The sequence below is a fragment of the Scardinius erythrophthalmus genome (assembly GCF_964197995.2).
Source record: "Scardinius erythrophthalmus genome assembly, chromosome: 22".
NCBI classification, from domain to species: Eukaryota; Metazoa; Chordata; class Actinopteri; order Cypriniformes; family Leuciscidae; genus Scardinius; species Scardinius erythrophthalmus.
The window spans coordinates 31776055-31795724 of record NC_138242.1 but is presented as its reverse complement, the minus strand read 5'-3'; the positions used below and the strand labels follow the sequence as shown (position 1 = coordinate 31795724).

Genomic DNA, 19670 nt, shown 5'->3' with positions numbered 1-19670 from the left:
TTACGTTTTGTCATTCTTCAAACACTGTTGGAATGTTACTTTTGAATGTGCTCTGAACATTCCGAAACTAGTAACATTTAAAAACATTAAAGTCCCCCTGTGGTTAAAATCCAGCTTTTAATGTTGTTTATGTGTCTATATGGTGTTTTTAATACGCTTTAAGACAAACCATGTGTAACCTCATAAGTCGACAGCATTGCTGAGTATTTCCTCCTTAAAACTGCAGTGAACCAAAGACAGTCTCAAAAACACGCTTTGAAATCGCTGGTGTTTCTGACGTCACAAACTACCTTGTAACCAATCAGATCAACGAGTGATGGTCAACCAGTGGATCTCTGAGCTGAGTGAGTGAGTGGAGGTGGGGCTCATTTGCATATTTATAGAACCGCGCATACTAAATGAGGCGAGGGTGTCGAGTTAAATTCAAGCTATTTCAAGGAAAAAACATTTAAATATGTCATATTGGGGATCAAAGGTAGGTTTTAAGGGATAAAATGATAGACTACAGGAGGACTTTAAATGAACAAACTAAATAGTTCCATGAATGATGTATTAATAAATAATGTTTTTGTGCTAAGGTTTTGAGAGTATTATAAAGACCAGATATTTTATGTAACTGAAGAAAGTTTGTTCCTAACAGTGAGAGATGTTGGCAGTGAGCTAAGGATCTTCTTAATGCACACATGCAGATGAAGGACAGAAACAGAAGTACATGGCTGTTGATTTGAGGACTCATGTTCGTCTGACAGTGTGTGTGTGTCGTTGAGTGTCTCGGTGTGGAGGCGTTTGATCAGATCTTCACACGGATGCATTCGTCACTATCGCTCTGCATCTTTGAAGTTCAGCATCTTTGTTGGTGCGGTTGCAGCTCGTGTTGTTTTACATGAATATACGCCAGTGTACGAGACGTGTCAAAACCAGAGTCTCCACAAGCTCTGTCACGCTCACTCAACTCCTAATTCACAAGGAAAAGATTCACTGATTGTGGAAATGTAAATGTAACATTTTTCATTTGTTAAATCCACAGACATCATACAGTATGATCATCTGGAGCTTCAAAAGTCCAGAAAGAGCACGAATCAACATTAAAGTCACCATGAAATCAACCTGGAATATTGCAGTGTTTTTTCCTAAATGATTTATCCATGCATTGCACATCATTATTATTATTATTATTTTTAATCATGTTAGAACCTGTCACTCACATGTCATCCACCAATAGCAAACCACAACCATCCAATCAATTCCTCATAGACATAATCAAGCCCCGCCCACATTTGTTCTCGTCCAGAAGCGTTTCACTCGGATATACGGAACAATAGGGAATAAAAGGCTATCACAATTTCATATTTAATGTGTTGAATATGAGACTCTATGATCTACTGAACCAGGATAAGCTATTCCTACCAGATCACATGATCAAGATAACCACAAAACTGGAAGAAAATGACATTAATGTGCAAAGTTCACCATAATAACATCTTCTGGTCTTTGAGTTCCTTGTTCTCGCAGAGATAAATGCAGCCAAACACACGTGAACATCCTCAGTCTTTTATTATGACATCAAGTCCCTTTACAGAAGCTCATGAACATGTGTGTCTGATCACATGATCCACACGTTTACCGACCAGAATGAAGGTTTATTAAGGAAAATAGAAACTCAACTCGTTGCATAATTGATGAAGTTTGAACTGAGTTGAGCAGAATAATGACACTATTGTCTGAAACTGAGGTAGTGTTGCAAAATTCATCAGTTCTGAAACTGTTATTGTCCTGTTTATTACTGTGAAGCCGCTCTGAAACTCTATATTGCATAAAGCGCTACAGAAATAAAGCGGTTCTCGTGATTTCTCTGTTGCTGTGGAACGTTTCAAACCTTTCAATGTGGTTAGAGTTATTTATTTCACACAGTCGGTTAAATGTTTTCATTTGTAGTTAAAGTGTTAATGCATTACTACAAAAATTTGTCATTGCAATTTATTATTTTAATAGTCTGGCATCCTTAATTTATTATACAAATGCATAATGCTAAATAATATCTGAATAGTTGTATAATCAACTGTATTGTAGATGTGGTATTAATAAAAGTGTGTGTTTCTGAGTTCACAGCAGAAGTTGATCTTCCAGCGCAGTGTATCTGAGCAGCAGCGGCGCATAAACCTGCAAACACAGAAAACACACGTCACACACACACACACTCAACACACACCATCCAGAGCTTCAGCATCTGACCTCTCAATAACACTAAAGATTAATGCATTAGTGTTTTGCTCTCTCTCTCTCTTTCTGATGTTAAGATGATGACGTCCACATCCAGATCATATTTCTGTGATATCTAAATCATAATCAGGTTTTGTTCTGTATTGGATTTGATACGGCATCTTCAGTTTTCCACGAGGAGTTTGTTACAACCATATGCTAATATCTCGCTGAGCAATAGGCAATATGATAAAAATGGTTAATAATAATAGCAATAATAACAATTATTATATGCATGTTTGATTATTATTTATTATAATAATAATAATTATAGTTATTTTCAATTATTATTATGTTTTATGGTTATTATAAATGTTTTTACAATTATCATTGTATTTAAGTTGAATGAATATTAGTTATTTTTGATCTTTTTCTTATTATTAGCATAATTATATTTATGCTTAGTGATTATTTGTTATTGTACTTTTTATAATTTTTATATTTAAGTTGAAACATTTATAATTATATATATATATCATTTTTAATAATTATATGTATATTTATCATATTCATGATTATTTATCATTAATTTTTTATAGTTATTATTGTATTTAACCTTAATGATTATTACTATAATTATTTTATAATGATACTAATAATTATTATTATCGTATTTAAGTTGTATTTACGTTTTTCTATTATTATTATTTTTAATGTTATATAATAGTATATATATATTATTTAATAATAATATTATTAACATTTTTTGGGCATTGAATCAAACACAAACTGATTTATAATCAGCTTTTCTCTTCTGTCACATTCACCAGCGTGACGCCTGCAGTGCTGTCTATGTAGGGCGCTGCGGACTCTTCACTACACAGGGATCCAGCGGACTTCATATCCCACTGAAGTGTGTCTGGATCAATACTGGACAAGTACAACGACTGGAAATAAAATGATCATCAGGATTTATGATCCACCAGATGATGGTGAAGAGCACTGGTCGTGTCGTGCGCTCAGGAAGGGTTTGTTAGATCGTCTCCATCATGTTTTCTCCCTCGGAAAATTGCTTTCCGGCCCTTGACATGATCCATTGATTTTGTGTGCGGGCAGGAGTGTGTGTAACATGTCAACAGCATTAACACGACAGTGTGACGCAACTGAGGATGAGGAGAACAGGCCATCACAGTTCAAGAACAGACAATCTTACTGAGTCAGCAAAAACAGTTCCAGCAGAATCAGCGCTTCTGTAATACACCTCATCTTAATAAACAACGGGAGTTTTCTTTTAGCACTTTATATATTTGTATTTGTTTTCTTTCAGCACTTCAGTAAGGGTCAGTAAGATTTACTTTTATTCAGAAAGGAGACAGTAAAGACATTTATTATGTTTCAAAAGATTCTATTTGAATTAAATGCTGTTCTTTTGAACTTTCTATTCATCAAAGAATCCTGAATAAATGTATCAGTTTCCACACGGTTTTCAACACTGATAATAATCATAAATGTTTCTTGATCATCAAATCCTCATATTAGAGTGATTTCTGAAGGGTCATGTGACACTGAAGACTGGAGTAATGATGCTGAACATTCAGCTTTGATCACAGGAATAAATTACACTTTACTATATATTCACATAGAAAACAGCTGCTTTAAAGTGTAAAAATATATATTTTTTTTACTAATTAAATGCAGCATCAGTGAGCAAGAAGCAGCATTAAAACTTTTTGGGCATCATATGATCCAATAATCAGGACTAAAAAGGAATCATCCCGAGTCTATGTCTCGCAGTTTAACAAGGCAAGGCTAGTTTATTTATAAAGCACATTTCATCCACTATGGCAATTCAAAGTGCTTTACACAGAGAGGAATAAAAATAATCACAAAATAAAAGCAGTTTTTTGAAAAACAAGTAAATGTAACTACACACGTTTCTTTTTTTAAACGCATTATTGTTCAAAGCAATCATTTCCCCGTATGAGCCTCACAAGCAGAATGACTTCATCTGGCAGGTTACTGTCTCTCACACACACACACACACACACACACACACACACACACACACACACACACACACACACACACACACACACACACACACACACACATTTTCGTACAGAAGTGCGCAGTAAAACACACTGAATGGTAATCCGCGTGATTGATTCCTCTCTGCCGATCTGATGTTTCCCACCGATCAGAACTGACACGACCCCACCGGAGTTTGAAGAGATACAGCACAAACTATCAGATGCACTTAAAAACACGAGGAACTGAACAAAAGGACGTGTGGGGAAGAAAAAATAATAATAATAAAAATACAGCAATTTATGCTTTTAAAGAAAAGCAAGTTACTGCAAGATTTTCGCAATAATTCACCAGAATAAAATGTTAAATATCACATTGAAATGACACTAAAGGTCATTAAAGCTGTGGTGTAATGCCCTTTTCACGAGATGTAAAATAAGTCTCTGATGTCCCCAGAGTGTGTGTGTGAAGTTTCAGCTCAAAATACCCCACAGATATTTATATATAGCATGTTAAAATTGTCACTTTTTGAGGGTGAGCAAAAACACAACGTTTTGTGTCTGTCCCTTTAAATGCAAATGAGCTGCTGCTCCCGGCACAGGGGGCGGAGCTTCAACAGCTTGTGTCCTTTTACCTCACACACACATGCACTGGATTTTCTAAACTTTCAGCCTTTTATGTTCAAACCGGAGTCAGACAATGATGGAGAGACTCAAGAAGAAGTGACAACATGTAGAAGCAACAGGACATTTCTGAATGGTTAGTTGATGAATTTATGTTCCTTATGTGTAGTTATCTTCTAGTCATTGATTAGCATATTCTGTCTTGATAATCTATAAATCGTGTTCAGGGGGCGGGGTTTATGTAAATTTAAGGGTTGGTGATGTCACTAACCCGGGAGGAATGTGGTGTAGTCTCTACCAGCCGTTTGTTGTAGTCCTTAAAAAGCGATTTCTTTAAAAGCAAATATCTTCCTTTGCTCTGAACTTTGAGCGTTGTAACTTTACAGATGTTGTTTATGCTCAGACAGCAACATTACACACTAACTAAAGTTAGAAAAGTCAAATCATAATCAACCACCCCTTTAAAGTCAACATGAAATCAACATTAACTTGTAATTAATTCATGTTTCTGGTCTTACTGTAAATGATTCGTCAGTCACATTTTTCTAAAAAAAAAAAAAAAGTTTCCTCATAATCTTTCATCAAAATCTCTGAAACAATTTTGCATTTTGGCTGATGTCACTTCAGTTGTTTTTATGAATAATTGGTTAATGAGAAACACTTTACACTGAGGTTAACTTTAATTAACTACACTAAACATGAACAAAACTAAAGTAGGATATGTGTTAACCTTACTTAGTTCATTTCAACATTTACTAATAAAATCCTAAATTGTATTTGTTAACATTGAAGTATTTTTAGACTTCCAGTCTTTCATATTCTGCCCTATTTTCCTGCAAATATTTGGCTTAGGAAAATAATTGGCTGTCAATGTCATTTCATGTTGACTTAAAAAAGTAATCCAACCATTAGTAGCATTTACTGGAGTGTGAAAAAGAAAACAGAAAACAAAGAGACACAACTCCAGCTCTTCTTAAGGAATGAGATATATAAGCGATATTGGAGATATAATCAAGGCCCATTTGATTTAAATATGAAGTTGATGTAGGCGCTTCAGGTCAGAGCGAGTTATTACGGTTATAATAATCCAGAGCCCTGAGCACGACACACGCTAATATAATCAAAAGCATATCTGTAATGTTCCTCGGGCTACACCACACATTCGACCGAAGCCCGTTTCAGTCACAGGGAAAATATGCTTTGGTGAATTCATTATTAGGACATGAAGGGAATGTTTACATGACAGCGATGTATTAGAAAGGATAAAGTTTTTAAAAAGCTTTGTGTTTAGATAAAACGATCCCCATTCACACTGAAATCGCTGTATTCTGCTATCAGGCCAGTAGATGGCGATGTCACTTGTAAAGAAACTGCGCACCTATTGACTGAACAACACGTCACACGCGTGTGCATGACGTCACCGTTTTCACACATTTGCATGTTTGTAGATTATGATAACGGTATGGTGTTCAAAAACTTGCCCTTTGAAACCCGTTTTCAAAACGCAGTTGTCATGTAAATAAATGGCCAAGATGCATCAAATGTTTTCAAAACGTGTCGTGTAAACGACCCATAAAAAGTCATAATTGGCTAATCAAAATTATGACACATTAAGTCATAATTATGAGTTAAAAAATACTTATTCATGACTTAGGACATACTATGAGATAAGTCATAACTATGAGATGAAAGTGTAAAAAAAAATAGAACATGCGCTGTCATAATTACAATAAAAAGTGAAAATTATGACAATATATGACAAAAAGTGAATTATGAGATTGAAAGTGAATTATGAGATTAAGTCAATTATGAGAAAAGTTAAATTAAGGCATTTTTTTTACTTTTTATGTCATAATTTTTACTTTTTATACACACTTTCAACTTTTTAATATAAGTTCACTCTTAATATAAGTCAAAATTATGACATACTAAGTCATAATTAAGATAAAAGTAGAAATTATGACAAACTAAGTCATAATTAATTAAAGTTAATAGAAAAAATTCAAAAAAGAGAAAAGATAAATTAAGGCATTTTTTTTACTTTTTATGTCATTATTTTGATATTATTATTGATATTAATATCAAAATTTTGATATTATTATTATTATGTCACAATCTTTCTGTGGCATAAATTTTACTGTGACTTTTTCTTTCATAATTATGATTTACAATAAGTCCAAATTATGACAGTCATATTTATGCGATAAAGTCAAAATTAACATAAATTTAAACATAAATAACATTAACTAAATCATAATGACATCCTACTGTAAAAGTAAACTTATGAGACACAAGTCAATTATGACAAAAGTTGAAAAAACATAATTTTGACTTTTTATCTCCTAATCATGTCTTAGTATGCCATAATGTCATATTTTTGTGTCATAATTATGATTTACCAAAGCATGTTTTATTTCATGTGGCAGAAAAGGGCTTCCATACATTTCACATGCAAAAGTGACTAAAAAGTTTTGGAGAATATGTTGCATAGTACAATGAACTTTTTCACTTTTTCGAACTTTCATTTTGTTTCTGGATATTAATATGTCAAAGACGTTAATAGAGTAATTTATCTAAAAATTATAATTCTGTCATCACTTACTCACTTAATATGACTATTTCATTTGTGTCGAGCTCCACCAGAACAGAACAGCACGACTGTCTCGAACTCTTTACTGCTAGTCTTCTGAAGTCCAAGGCTTTCAGTGGACAACGGCTTCAGTTTCAGTGTGCTTTTACTCGTGCAATACAACACACAGAGGATTGTATTCACATTCTGCTCAACATCTCCTTTTGTGTTCTGCAAAAGAAGGTCTGATCTCTAATACACATATTCAACCTTCAGCAACAGCATTCAGAAAGAAAAACAGATCGTAATGTTTCCTGTTGAGCTGTCAAAGCCAAACTCATGCATAGTAATGAGGTTTAAGCCTGTCACCTCATTCACAGAGCATGATGGGAAATTTTTGTTCAATTTGCCTTTTGCTAAATAGAGCCGTCAATCTTAGCTGTAATTGGGAAGGTAGTTAAAACGCGTCTGACAAGTAAACTGGACCACCAAAAAACAAAATATAATATAATTGGTTCATAATAACAAATCATACTTGTACTTTGACATATTAATATCTAGAAACAAACTGAAATGTATGGAACTTTTAATAAAAAAGTTCACTGTACTTTGCAACATATTCTAACTTCCAGAACTCAAAACTTCCTCCCCTTCAACTATTATTAAATAGAATAACTAATTCAAACATAATTATTTAAATATAATACTTATAATAAAATGACTTGAATAATATAATATAATAAATATTCAAATATAATAAATACATTTAAGTATTTTAAAATTAATACATATATAAATAAATAAATTATTTAAATACATTTAAATGCATTTCAACAAATTACATTTTAAATTAAATTAAATAAATACATTTAAATGCAATAATTAAACTTAAATGCATTTCAACAAATGACTTTAATAAATTCAAATGCATTCAAGAAATACATTTAAATGCAATAATTAAACTTAAATGCATCTAAACAAATGACTTTAATAAATTCAAATGCATTCAAGAAATACATTTAAATGCAATAATTAAACTTAAATGCATTTCAACAAATTACTTTAATAAATTCAAACGCATTCAAGAAATATATTTAAATGCAATAAATTAATGATTAAATAATTAAATAAACAAACAGTTTCTGCAAAAATAAATATAAATAAATAACCGATAGTGTGCATGTGCGTGATGTTGAATTTTGAGAAATGAGGCAATTTGCACAACGACTTCTGAATCCACACACATATATATATATATAAAGCGTTAAAAAATATATTAGGGTGAACTTCAATTCTCTTGACTTCTGTTGTTCAGGATCATGTTAACACGACATCGATGCATCAGTCTTATATTTTCTGTTAAGTATGAGTGCTTTATTATTTTCCTCCTGCGGGTTCATGAAGTCTAATAGAGTTTGTAAAGCTTTATAAGATCCAGCGCTCAATGAAAGAGTCCTTATCTAAAGTCAGCGTTGTTCGGCTCGTCCCGGACTGACCCTGCTGAACGAGCACAGAGGAGAGCATGTCATTTCCTACACAATCCGTCTCTCTAAACGAGAAGAAGCGTTTAATGAAGACGCAGTGACTCATGACGCAGAGTTCAGCGGGTAAAAACAAAGGAGACACGCAGCGTGAAGAGGTCACAGTGACTCCAGTTTCGCTAATAACAGCAGATCGTTCTTGTCAGGACTCAACAATAAAGAGACACTGTTACTACATTATATGTGTGGATTTAAAGAGGTTGCTGTTTGAGCATGAAGAAGTTCTTCTCTATATCAGAGTCAGTGTTTCTGAACTCCTGAAACGCCTCCACTGTATCTCGAGTTTCTTCCGGGAACGAACACGTCACAATATTCCTCATTATAATAATTAATGCGCAGAATAAAGGGGCGGGGCCTGGTTGAGTTAGTTAGTAGTGTGTTAAACTGGCGGTTATGGTAAGGGGCGGGACATTTCCCAAACACACTCGAAGCGCTCGACCAATCACAACACACTGCTCCAGCTGACCAATCAGAGCACAGTGTGCTTTTCAGAAGGAGGGGCTTCATAGAGACAGGAAGTAAACAGAGCGTTACTGACAGACTGGGAAGAGAGGAGCCGCAACAATGGAGAATATGAGGAGAATAATCAACATTCAAGAAGGAAAACCTGTTCTAGTATACATTACAGTTTTTCTACATCACAGAAAAACTAAGCGATTAATTTACCTTGAACATGTGCAATAACATCATCAGTGTGAGATTTAGTCAAAATTGAGACTGTTTTGTGATAGTCTTTAGTTAGAAAGAGCCATGCATCATCATAAATAAATCACGATAAACCACAAAAATGTTTATGAATTTATCAACTATCAATTCATAAACTATTTTGCTGTAAAAAGCGGACATGTAGTGATGGAGTTACCGTAAAGCTGCATATTTTCCAGCTAATATATGTTAAAAACCTAAGAATTTTAAATTGTGTTTTTGTTTGCGACATCTTTCACTGCTTTATATGTGAATCAGTTCACAGATGACTTCACAGAATCGAAAGATTCTGAAAGCGATGAAAATGCTCCTGTAATGCAACAGCACAGTGTGAATACTCCTGAAGAGGAAGACTGTGAAGTGTGTGTGTGTGTGTGTGTGTGTGTGTGTGTGTGTGTGTGTGTGTACCTCGAGAGCTCCTGGTTCGGGTCTCACGGCCAGCTGTGGATCCGGAGCGCTTCGGGTCGTCTCGGAGAACGATTGTCCTGTTTCTGCCATCAGGCCTGAGGAACAGAGTCACCGTCAATGAACACACTCCATTACTGAACACACACCATCACTGAACACACACCATCACTGAACACACTCCATCACTGAACACACACCATCACTGAACACACACCGTCACTGAACACACACCATCACTGAACACACTCCATCACTGAACACACTCCATCACTGAACACACACCGTCACTGAACACACACCATCACTGAACACACTCCATCACTGAACACACACCATCACTGAACACACACCGTCACTGAACACACTCCATCACTGAACACACTCCATCACTGAACACACTCCATCACTGAACACACACCATCACTGAACACACTCCATTACTGAACACACTCCATCACTGAACACACTCCATCACTGAACACACACCATCACTGAACACACTCCATCACTGAACACACACCATCACTGAACACACACCATCACTGAACACACACCGTCACTGAACACACACCGTCACTGAACACACACCATCACTGAACACACACCATCACTGAACACACACCGTCACTGAACACACTCCATCACTGAACACACACCATCACCGTCACTGAACACACTCCATCACAGAACAGAGAACACACACCATCACCGTCACTGAACACACTCCATCACTGAACACACTCCATCACTGAACACACACCGTCACTGAACACACACCATCACTGAACACACACCGTCACTGAACACACTCCATCACTGAACACACACCATCACCGTCACTGAACACACTCCATCACAGAACAGAGAACACACACCATCACCGTCACTGAACACACTCCATCACAGAACAGAGAACACACACCATCACCGTCACTGAACACACTCCATCACTGAACACACACCATCACTGAACACACACCGTCACTGAACACACTCCATCACTGAACACACACCGTCACTGAACACACACCATCACTGAACACACACCGTCACTGAACACACTCCATTACTGAACACACTCCATCACTGAACACACACCGTCACTGAACACACACCATCACTGAACACACTCCATCACTGAACACACACCATCACTGAACACACACCGTCACTGAACACACACCGTCACTGAACACACACCATCACTGAACACACACCGTCACTGAACACACTCCATTACTGAACACACTCCATCACTGAACACACACCGTCACTGAACACACTCCATCACTGAACACACTCCATCACTGAACACACACCATCACTGAACACACACCATCACTGAACACACTCCGTCACTGAACACACACCATCCCTAAACACACACCATCACTGAACACACACCATCACTGAACACACACCATCACCGTCACTGAACACACTCCATCACAGAACACACACCATCACGGTCACTGAACACACTCCATCACTGAACACACACCATCACTGAACATACACCGTCACTGAACACACACCATCACTGAACACACACCGTCACTGAACACACACCATCACTAAACACACACCATCACTGAACACACTCCATCACTGAACACACACCATCCCTAAACACACACCATCACTGAACACACACCATCCCTAAACACACACCATCACTGAACACACACCATCAAACAGTGAGGAGTGAATGACAGGATCACACTGGGCCATTTTCAAAATATTGGGTTTGTGTTTCATAAAGAGTTTAATGGAATAGTATAAATCACAACCCAAATTCATTTTATGGAATAGAACAGATCAGACTAATACAATAATTTAAATAAATAAAATTTGATGGTGTTTTTTTATCCTTATTTTATAGGTTTTAACCATAAATCATGATCCAAATTTCATTTTATGAAATAGAGCAATCAGAAAAATAAAATAATTGAAATAAATAAATAGGCTTACAACTTTTACGGAGCTTTTTAAGAGCTTTTAACAATAATCCCCATCTAAAGCTGATCTAAATTCACCCTCTTAATTCATACAAAGACGTGTTCATGAAGTTTGCAATCTACATTTCACTTTTATTATCAGTTCATTTGTAAATATCACAAACATGTTACCTGGAGAAAACCATAATTTTCCAGTCGTTTCATATAAATAATAGCCGCTACTTTTTCCATTGGCAAACTTGATTGATATAAAAGAAAAAGCACTTTATATCTGAAATCAAAAATGTGTGACGGTTAAAATCAGTGGTTTCATGACATGTTGTCCAAATCAAACATGAAGAGGTCTGTCGGACAGTATTTTTTATTTCATTTTTGTTGGATGTGATGATAGCCCACAACTTTCAGACCCACAGTGATATTCATCTGACGTCTTCACGACACAATGCTCAAACTCAGTGAATCACAGGCATTATGGCACTGAGAAGAGCAGAATAATGAAGCAGCCGTGAAGGCCTGATACCGCGACTTCATTTGAAAGGATTATTGAGCCGAGTGATTTGCTTACGAGAGGATGCATTGAACCGTATCCAGGAGACGGGCGTCCATATGATGTCATGTGATATAAGAGGCAAGAGTTGCTTATTAAATCATAGACAAAAGCAAACAGACTCAAAATAAGGACCAGCACATCTTACAAAGCACTGCATCACTGACCTTTCGCAGGAGTGGATGGATCTATCGGCATAATAGGCCTGAACACACACACACACACACACACACACACACACACACACACACACACACACACACACACACACACACACACACACACGCACGCACGCACGCACGCACGCACGCACGCACACACACACACACACACACACACACACACACACACACACACACAACACACACACACACACACACGGTCAGCGTGTTAAAAGATGCCACAGTGTGTAACGGTTTCTCAGAAGTTGCTTCATCTCGTGTGAAAGACTAATGAGACTTTACAGCAACTAACACAGTTTCTCTTTCGGATCGCAGTCGTTGCGTCATCATCTGAGACGCTGTGCGTACGGTACACTCCATGCTCAATACACATCTGAGTTTCATATGTCCGATTTCAGACACTTTATCTTGACAGACAAGACTTGAAAAAAAGTTATTTAGCTTCAAACACACAATCATGTGAATACAACAATATAACATAATATTATGCACTTTGATTATATTATTTTAAATATTATATTAAATTACATAATTAAAATAAAATGGATTTAAATTATGTAATTGTAATAAAATTAAATAAATAAAATTATTATAATAAAATTATTTGAATTTTATTATTATAATACGTAACAAAAAAGAATAAATAAATGCATTTATCCAAACAAACTTAAATGCATTCAAACAAATTAAATTTAAATGCATTTAAAACCAATTACATTTTCAATGCATTTAACCAAAAAACGTATATGAATTTAAATAAATTAAATTTAACTGCATTTGAACGAATACATTTTCAATGCATTTAACCCAATAAAAGGACATGCATTTAAACATAAATGGTTTAATAAATAAATAAAGGTAAATAAATATAAATAAATAGCTCACGTGACTGGCTCATTTGTAAGGATTGCAGCATGCAGGTTGTGTATATTAATCATATTAATATTATGCCAATCATACTAATGGCAATGCTAATGTCTCTCTGCAGGTGTTACACACTCGCTGGTTTATTCTCCAGCATGTTCAGTTCCAGCAAACGCAGCAGAAACACTGTTCTCACTGCAGCGACTCTAACAGCCAGCAGCAAACACAATAAATCATGACAGGCGATTAAATCCAGAGGCAGACGGAATGAAAATGGACTTGTGTTGACGTGAGCGAGCGTTGACTGGAGTCAGAAGACCAGCGCTAACTAAAGGCCTTCAGTTACCACAGATCACCGGGTTCAACGCTCGAGGGTTCGTTTCTTTACTGACTCACCACAAGAACGCATGATTAATCCGTCTAATGGATCATAATCTAACAGAGTTTGGGAAACTGATTCAGACCACATCCGTCATGAACTCAATCTCTTATCCTGATAAAAAGGTTCTTATGTTTCACACTGCAGGCAAACGTTTGTCTGAGAGGAAAAGCAACAGCACTTCAGATCTGATCAGACCTTTGACTGTTCGCAACACGTTTTACTTCTGTAAAGATTGTATAAAAATGTCATGCATTCACACACATCCAGTATCATGCATTCACACACATCCACTATCATGCATTCACACACATCCACTATCATGCATTCACACACATCCAGTATCATGCATTCACACACATCCACTATCATGCATTCACACACATCCACTATCATGCATTCACACACATCCACTGTCATGCATTCACACACATCCACTATCATGCATTCACACACATCCACTGTCATGCATTCACACACATCCACTATCATGCATTCACACACATCCACTATCATGCATTCACACACATATCCACTATCGTGCATTCACACACATCCACTGTCATGCATTCACACACATCCACTATCATGCATTCACACACATCCACTATCATGCATTCACACACATCCACTATCATGCATTCACACACATCCACTATCATGCATTCACACACATCCACTATCATGCATTCACACACATCTACTATCATGCATTCACACACATCCACTATCATGCATTTACAGGAATCCAACGAAGGAAGTCGCTCTCCATGTGAAGTCTAACGTCTATTGAAGAAAGCGATGACCCAGGGTCATTAATGACTGTTAGTATGAAGCAGAAAGTCTTCATCATCCAGACAGAGATTAAAGTCTCATCTGTGTGTGTTTGATTCTGGTAATGAAGCACTGAAGAGCGACTGGCTTTTAAACGACGCTCTCCATCACATCATATTAACATGATCCGACTGAAGCGTCCGTCTGAGTTTCGGCCCTCACACACTCAAAAGCAAAAGACATCATTAGTGGAGTAAAACGAGCTTCCTCTGTACGATCAGATCGATGTGGGACGTCAAAGAGACGGAGACGGTGGAGGCTCAACTGAAGGACACACAGTTGTTCAGATATTCTGCTCAGTTAGAGAAGCATCGCTCTGTTCCTTCAGTCTGGGGTGCCAAATATAACAATTTTGTCAGATTTACCTAAATACATATTTAATAAAACATTCAAATGTCTCATTTATCATATATATTACACATCATATAATTTATCATATTTTATAGTATGTATATTGTATTATTATAGTATGCATATACTGTATATTATAAAGTATTTTTCATGCATAAGTACTTATAAAAAAATTATAAAAAAAGATAAAAAATAATTAAAAGAAAATAATAAAAGAAAAAAACTATTACCTAAATATAAATCCTAAATCTATTTCTATTATATACAAAACAATATTTAAGCAAATGCAAATGAGTAAAATCTCATATGGATTAATATTTAACATTTAAATGAAAATATTAATTACGTTTACATTTAAGACATTAATAGTATAATTTATACATTAAAATACAGCATTATCTTATAAAATGTGAATCTGGTACATCATCCTTCAACTAGCATATATAAAATAAAATAACATTAAATAATTAAAAATAAACTATTACCTATAAATCTTACATCTATTTTTGTCCAAATGTAAATATTACATCTAACTTTAAATCAAAATTTTAAATAAATAAAAAATCTTGAATGTTATTTAAAAAAATGTAAATGTTAATTACATTTAATGATAATGACTTGTATATTAATATAATTAATTAATTGATATATTCATATATTAATTAAAATACATAAAAATGAGACATTTGAAACGGCATTATCTTATAAAATGTAAATCTGGCAAATCACCCTTCAACTAGTAGATCTAGTGATGACACTGAGGTAAATAGTTGTGTATTGACCAATCAGATGACAGGACCAGAATGATCTGTGTTATAATATAACTATAAGCATAATCTGAGTTTACCGTGCAGAGCTCTGTAAGCGCCGCCCAGACAGGCAGAGTTCGGCACGTCGATGGTGTAAACCGGAGCGTTGAAGACATCAGACAGAACCTGTGGAGTTGAGATATGAACAAACATTACAAGTCCTGACATAATGATCAGATGCATCATGACGGGGATATTACTCTATAACTACACACTCATATTTATGTGATCAGTGTTAATCCTAAAATAATACCTGTAAAATGTCCTTGTTAGCTGACGCTCCTCCTGTGGCCAGCACTCGAGTGCCCTGAACTACAGGAGAGAGAGAGAGATTTATAGTTATATATCATCATAATCTACACTTACTGCCTGTGACAACTAACTAGATTAACAGACAGATCATAGCAGAAGAGCTGTGTGTGTGTGTGTGTGAAGCATGCCAGACATCAGTCATGTTAACACTGCCATCACAGGCTGAATGAGACATAAAACATTATGTTATGCTAATTAAAGCATAATTCAGCCTGCATAAAGCATATAAACAAATGTTATGCAATAAAATGGCACATAAAAAGGGAAATCACTGCAGATCCAAACCGTAAAATTATTGCACCTGTAAAATTTGAGCACCATGAGGAACAGATCTGAGATCAACAAACTTCATCTTAATAGAGAACATGAACCTGATAATCAGACAGAAAGTGATGGAGATAATAAATAATAGATATTAATATTAAAACAACACATGCAGTGGATCTCGGTGTGATTCTTCATAAGCAAACAACACTGCAGGTATTTTCTGGAGAAGTCTCTGGTTTGGCTTTTTCCCAGCATTCCTGCATTTCCTCCGCATAAAAAGACTGATGGAATGATTAAGATCAGCCTCATTTGCATTCATTAAATATTCATGAGACTCGTTCCAAAGAGCGTGTGTGAGGAGAAATGTGCAGAAACACACACACGCTCAGATCTACAGGTGCTGCTGAAGACACACACACACACACACACACACACACACACACACACACACACACACACACACACACACACACACACACACACACACACACACACACACACACACACACACACACACACACACACACACACACACACACACACACACACACACACACACACGACCTCGCTGTATAATCCAGAGTCTATCAGCCTCTATTGTGTTACTCCTACACATGAATATAACACCAATCATTAGAAAGAAAGAAAGAAACCCAGGGTATATTTACATAACATTTTAAAACCTGCACATCATTACCATAATAATAATAATAATAATACATTTTTATTTGGGGATACAAATAACAGTAATACTGTATAGTTTTGTTTTAATTCACTTTTATGCATTAGACCGGTTTAACATTTTCAAAAAGCAAGAGACAATTTCTAAATCTTAATTTTAAAAAATTTAAGTATTTTAAATGGACACCCTGAAAGCAATAAAGAAAGAAATGAATATTACAAGCAAAAATAAATATAAATCTTACTTATAACAATAAATATAAATGCAACTAAAATATGCAATAAAGTTTATATAATTTAAATGTGAATGCCTTCCATTTGGATTTATAATTAACATCCGGATCATTACAATTTACATTCAGCTTTTATATGAAAGACTTACACATTTTTAATATTTTTTAAAGAATAAATATTTTTATACAATACAGATATTCAACAGAATGAATAATTCCAGCCTCAGAGCATCAATATCCTCATTAATCGCATCCAAAATAACAGTTTGTTTTTACACACACACACACACACACACACACACACACACACACACACACACACACACACACACACACACACACACACACACACACACACACACACACACACACACACACACATATATATGCATTTTATATTTGCATGTAAATATTGTATATATTTGTATAATATATAAATATTTCATATATAAATACATTTTTATTAAATATATACATGCATTTGTGTGTATTTATATATACAAAATAATTATACACAGTACACATACATATATTAGTAAACACAAACTTTTATTTTGGATGTGGTTAATTGCAATTGTAGTGAGATATGCTAATTTAGTGAGATCTCCATCCATATGAGTCAGAGTAAACTGTGAGGGGGTGTGGCCATCCTTATCATCTTCATCATAATCAATGCCTTCTCACAGGGAAACATTGCCAAAGCACATATATATTCAGGACAGGGAGAATCACATGGACGCACACAGAATGAATCTCATGGTTATTTACTGATCAATAATGCAAATGCGCTCTGCATGCATCTCATATCCTGAGCCGGCGCCGTGTTCCTCAATCAACCAGCTTCTGATGTGGTGTTTTCATGCGCTGAAACGCACCCATGCGTCCGCAGTCTCATTGAGATGTCAGTGTTGACTACAGAGCCTGCATGTGCATTATTAATAACTATTGACAGACATGTCCAGCGTGACTCTGGTTAAACCCTGGTCAGAACACCGCTGACCTGCGGATGAGAGCGCGTTCACATCACGCCATTGCCCTGCGGCAACAGCAAATGTCAAAACACCTTCGGCACAAATCGACACGCAGCGTCTGTCTGATAAAAGACTAACTGAGAAACTCCCTCAGGTCTGGAAATATCCGAGAGAACATACAGAGTGTGGAAGAGATGCTGGGCCTTAGATTAAAACAACTGCAAAAATAAAATACATTTTTTTCTTTTAAATAATATTATATATTTTTTAATGCAATTTAAAGTTTAGATATACCAGCTATATATTAGAATTCATTTAAGGCATGCACTTTATATTTTAGGTATTAATTTCTGTATTTTTGAACGTGTAAACTGTAGATTACATTGAGTAATCAGCAACATGTCATTTTTCCCCCTTTTTCTCTCTTGTTTATTATTTATAGTCTTTTTCATCTTCTGTTGTATTGTTGTACACAAAAAAACTTCAAAAACACTTTCCAATAAGGTTTCATTTGTTAATATTAGTTAAATTGAACTAACAATACTTCTACAGCATGTATTAATCTTAGTTAATATTAATCTCAATATTTAGTAATATTATTAAGATTAAAATTTGCTTCTGTTATTATTAAGTACTAACATGAACATTTTTATTCACCAGCATTAAAAATATATATATAAATACACACACATGCATGTATATATTTAAGAAAAATGTGTTATTTATATATAAAATATTTATATATTATACAAATGTGTCATTTTATTGCATAACATTTGTTTATGCTTTATGCAGGCTGAATTATGTGAGTTTTTACTCTGACTCATATGGATGGAGATCTCACAGCATTAAAAAAATGTAAATTAATGCTGAAAAAAAGTTATTTCTCATTGTTAGTTAATGCATTAACTGAAGTTAACTAATGAGACTTTATTGTAAAGTGTTATCAAAATATTTAATTTAATGCAGCGAGATAAAAATGTAAATACTTAAAGACTAAACTTCAAAACACGAAGTGTCTGATGTCAGACAGTCAAACATCAAAACATGATGGTCTACATTTACACATCAATGACGCCTAATGAGTGATCAGAAACCTTGATCTAATATTTATGGCGGATCGCAGGAAAAACATTAAATTCTAAAATGGTTAAAAAAATGCATGATGCCATGAAGAGTATTTATTTTATTTATATATAATATGCACTA

The 19670-nt window shown here is 35.1% G+C and overlaps 1 protein-coding gene across 3 annotated transcripts in view; it reads right to left on the bottom strand.

Moving 5' to 3' along the window:
• Positions 1–1536: 1536 nt before the first annotated feature.
• Positions 1537–19670, bottom strand: part of xylb (xylulokinase homolog (H. influenzae)) — a 33642-nt gene continuing 15508 nt past the window's right edge. For 2 of the 3 annotated variants that reach the window (XM_081352133.1, XM_081352134.1), the window contains exons 16-19: positions 16251–16309; positions 16036–16123; positions 10074–10168; positions 1537–2160 (exon numbers count right to left, since the gene is read on the bottom strand). In XM_081352133.1, the coding sequence (XP_081208259.1) occupies positions 2104–2160; positions 10074–10168; positions 16036–16123; positions 16251–16309 (299 nt within the window). In that variant the 3' untranslated portion in view covers positions 1537–2103. The remainder of the gene's footprint in view (positions 2161–10073; positions 10169–16035; positions 16124–16250; positions 16310–19670) is intronic. The other variant, XR_014029141.1, reaches the window with a different exon arrangement.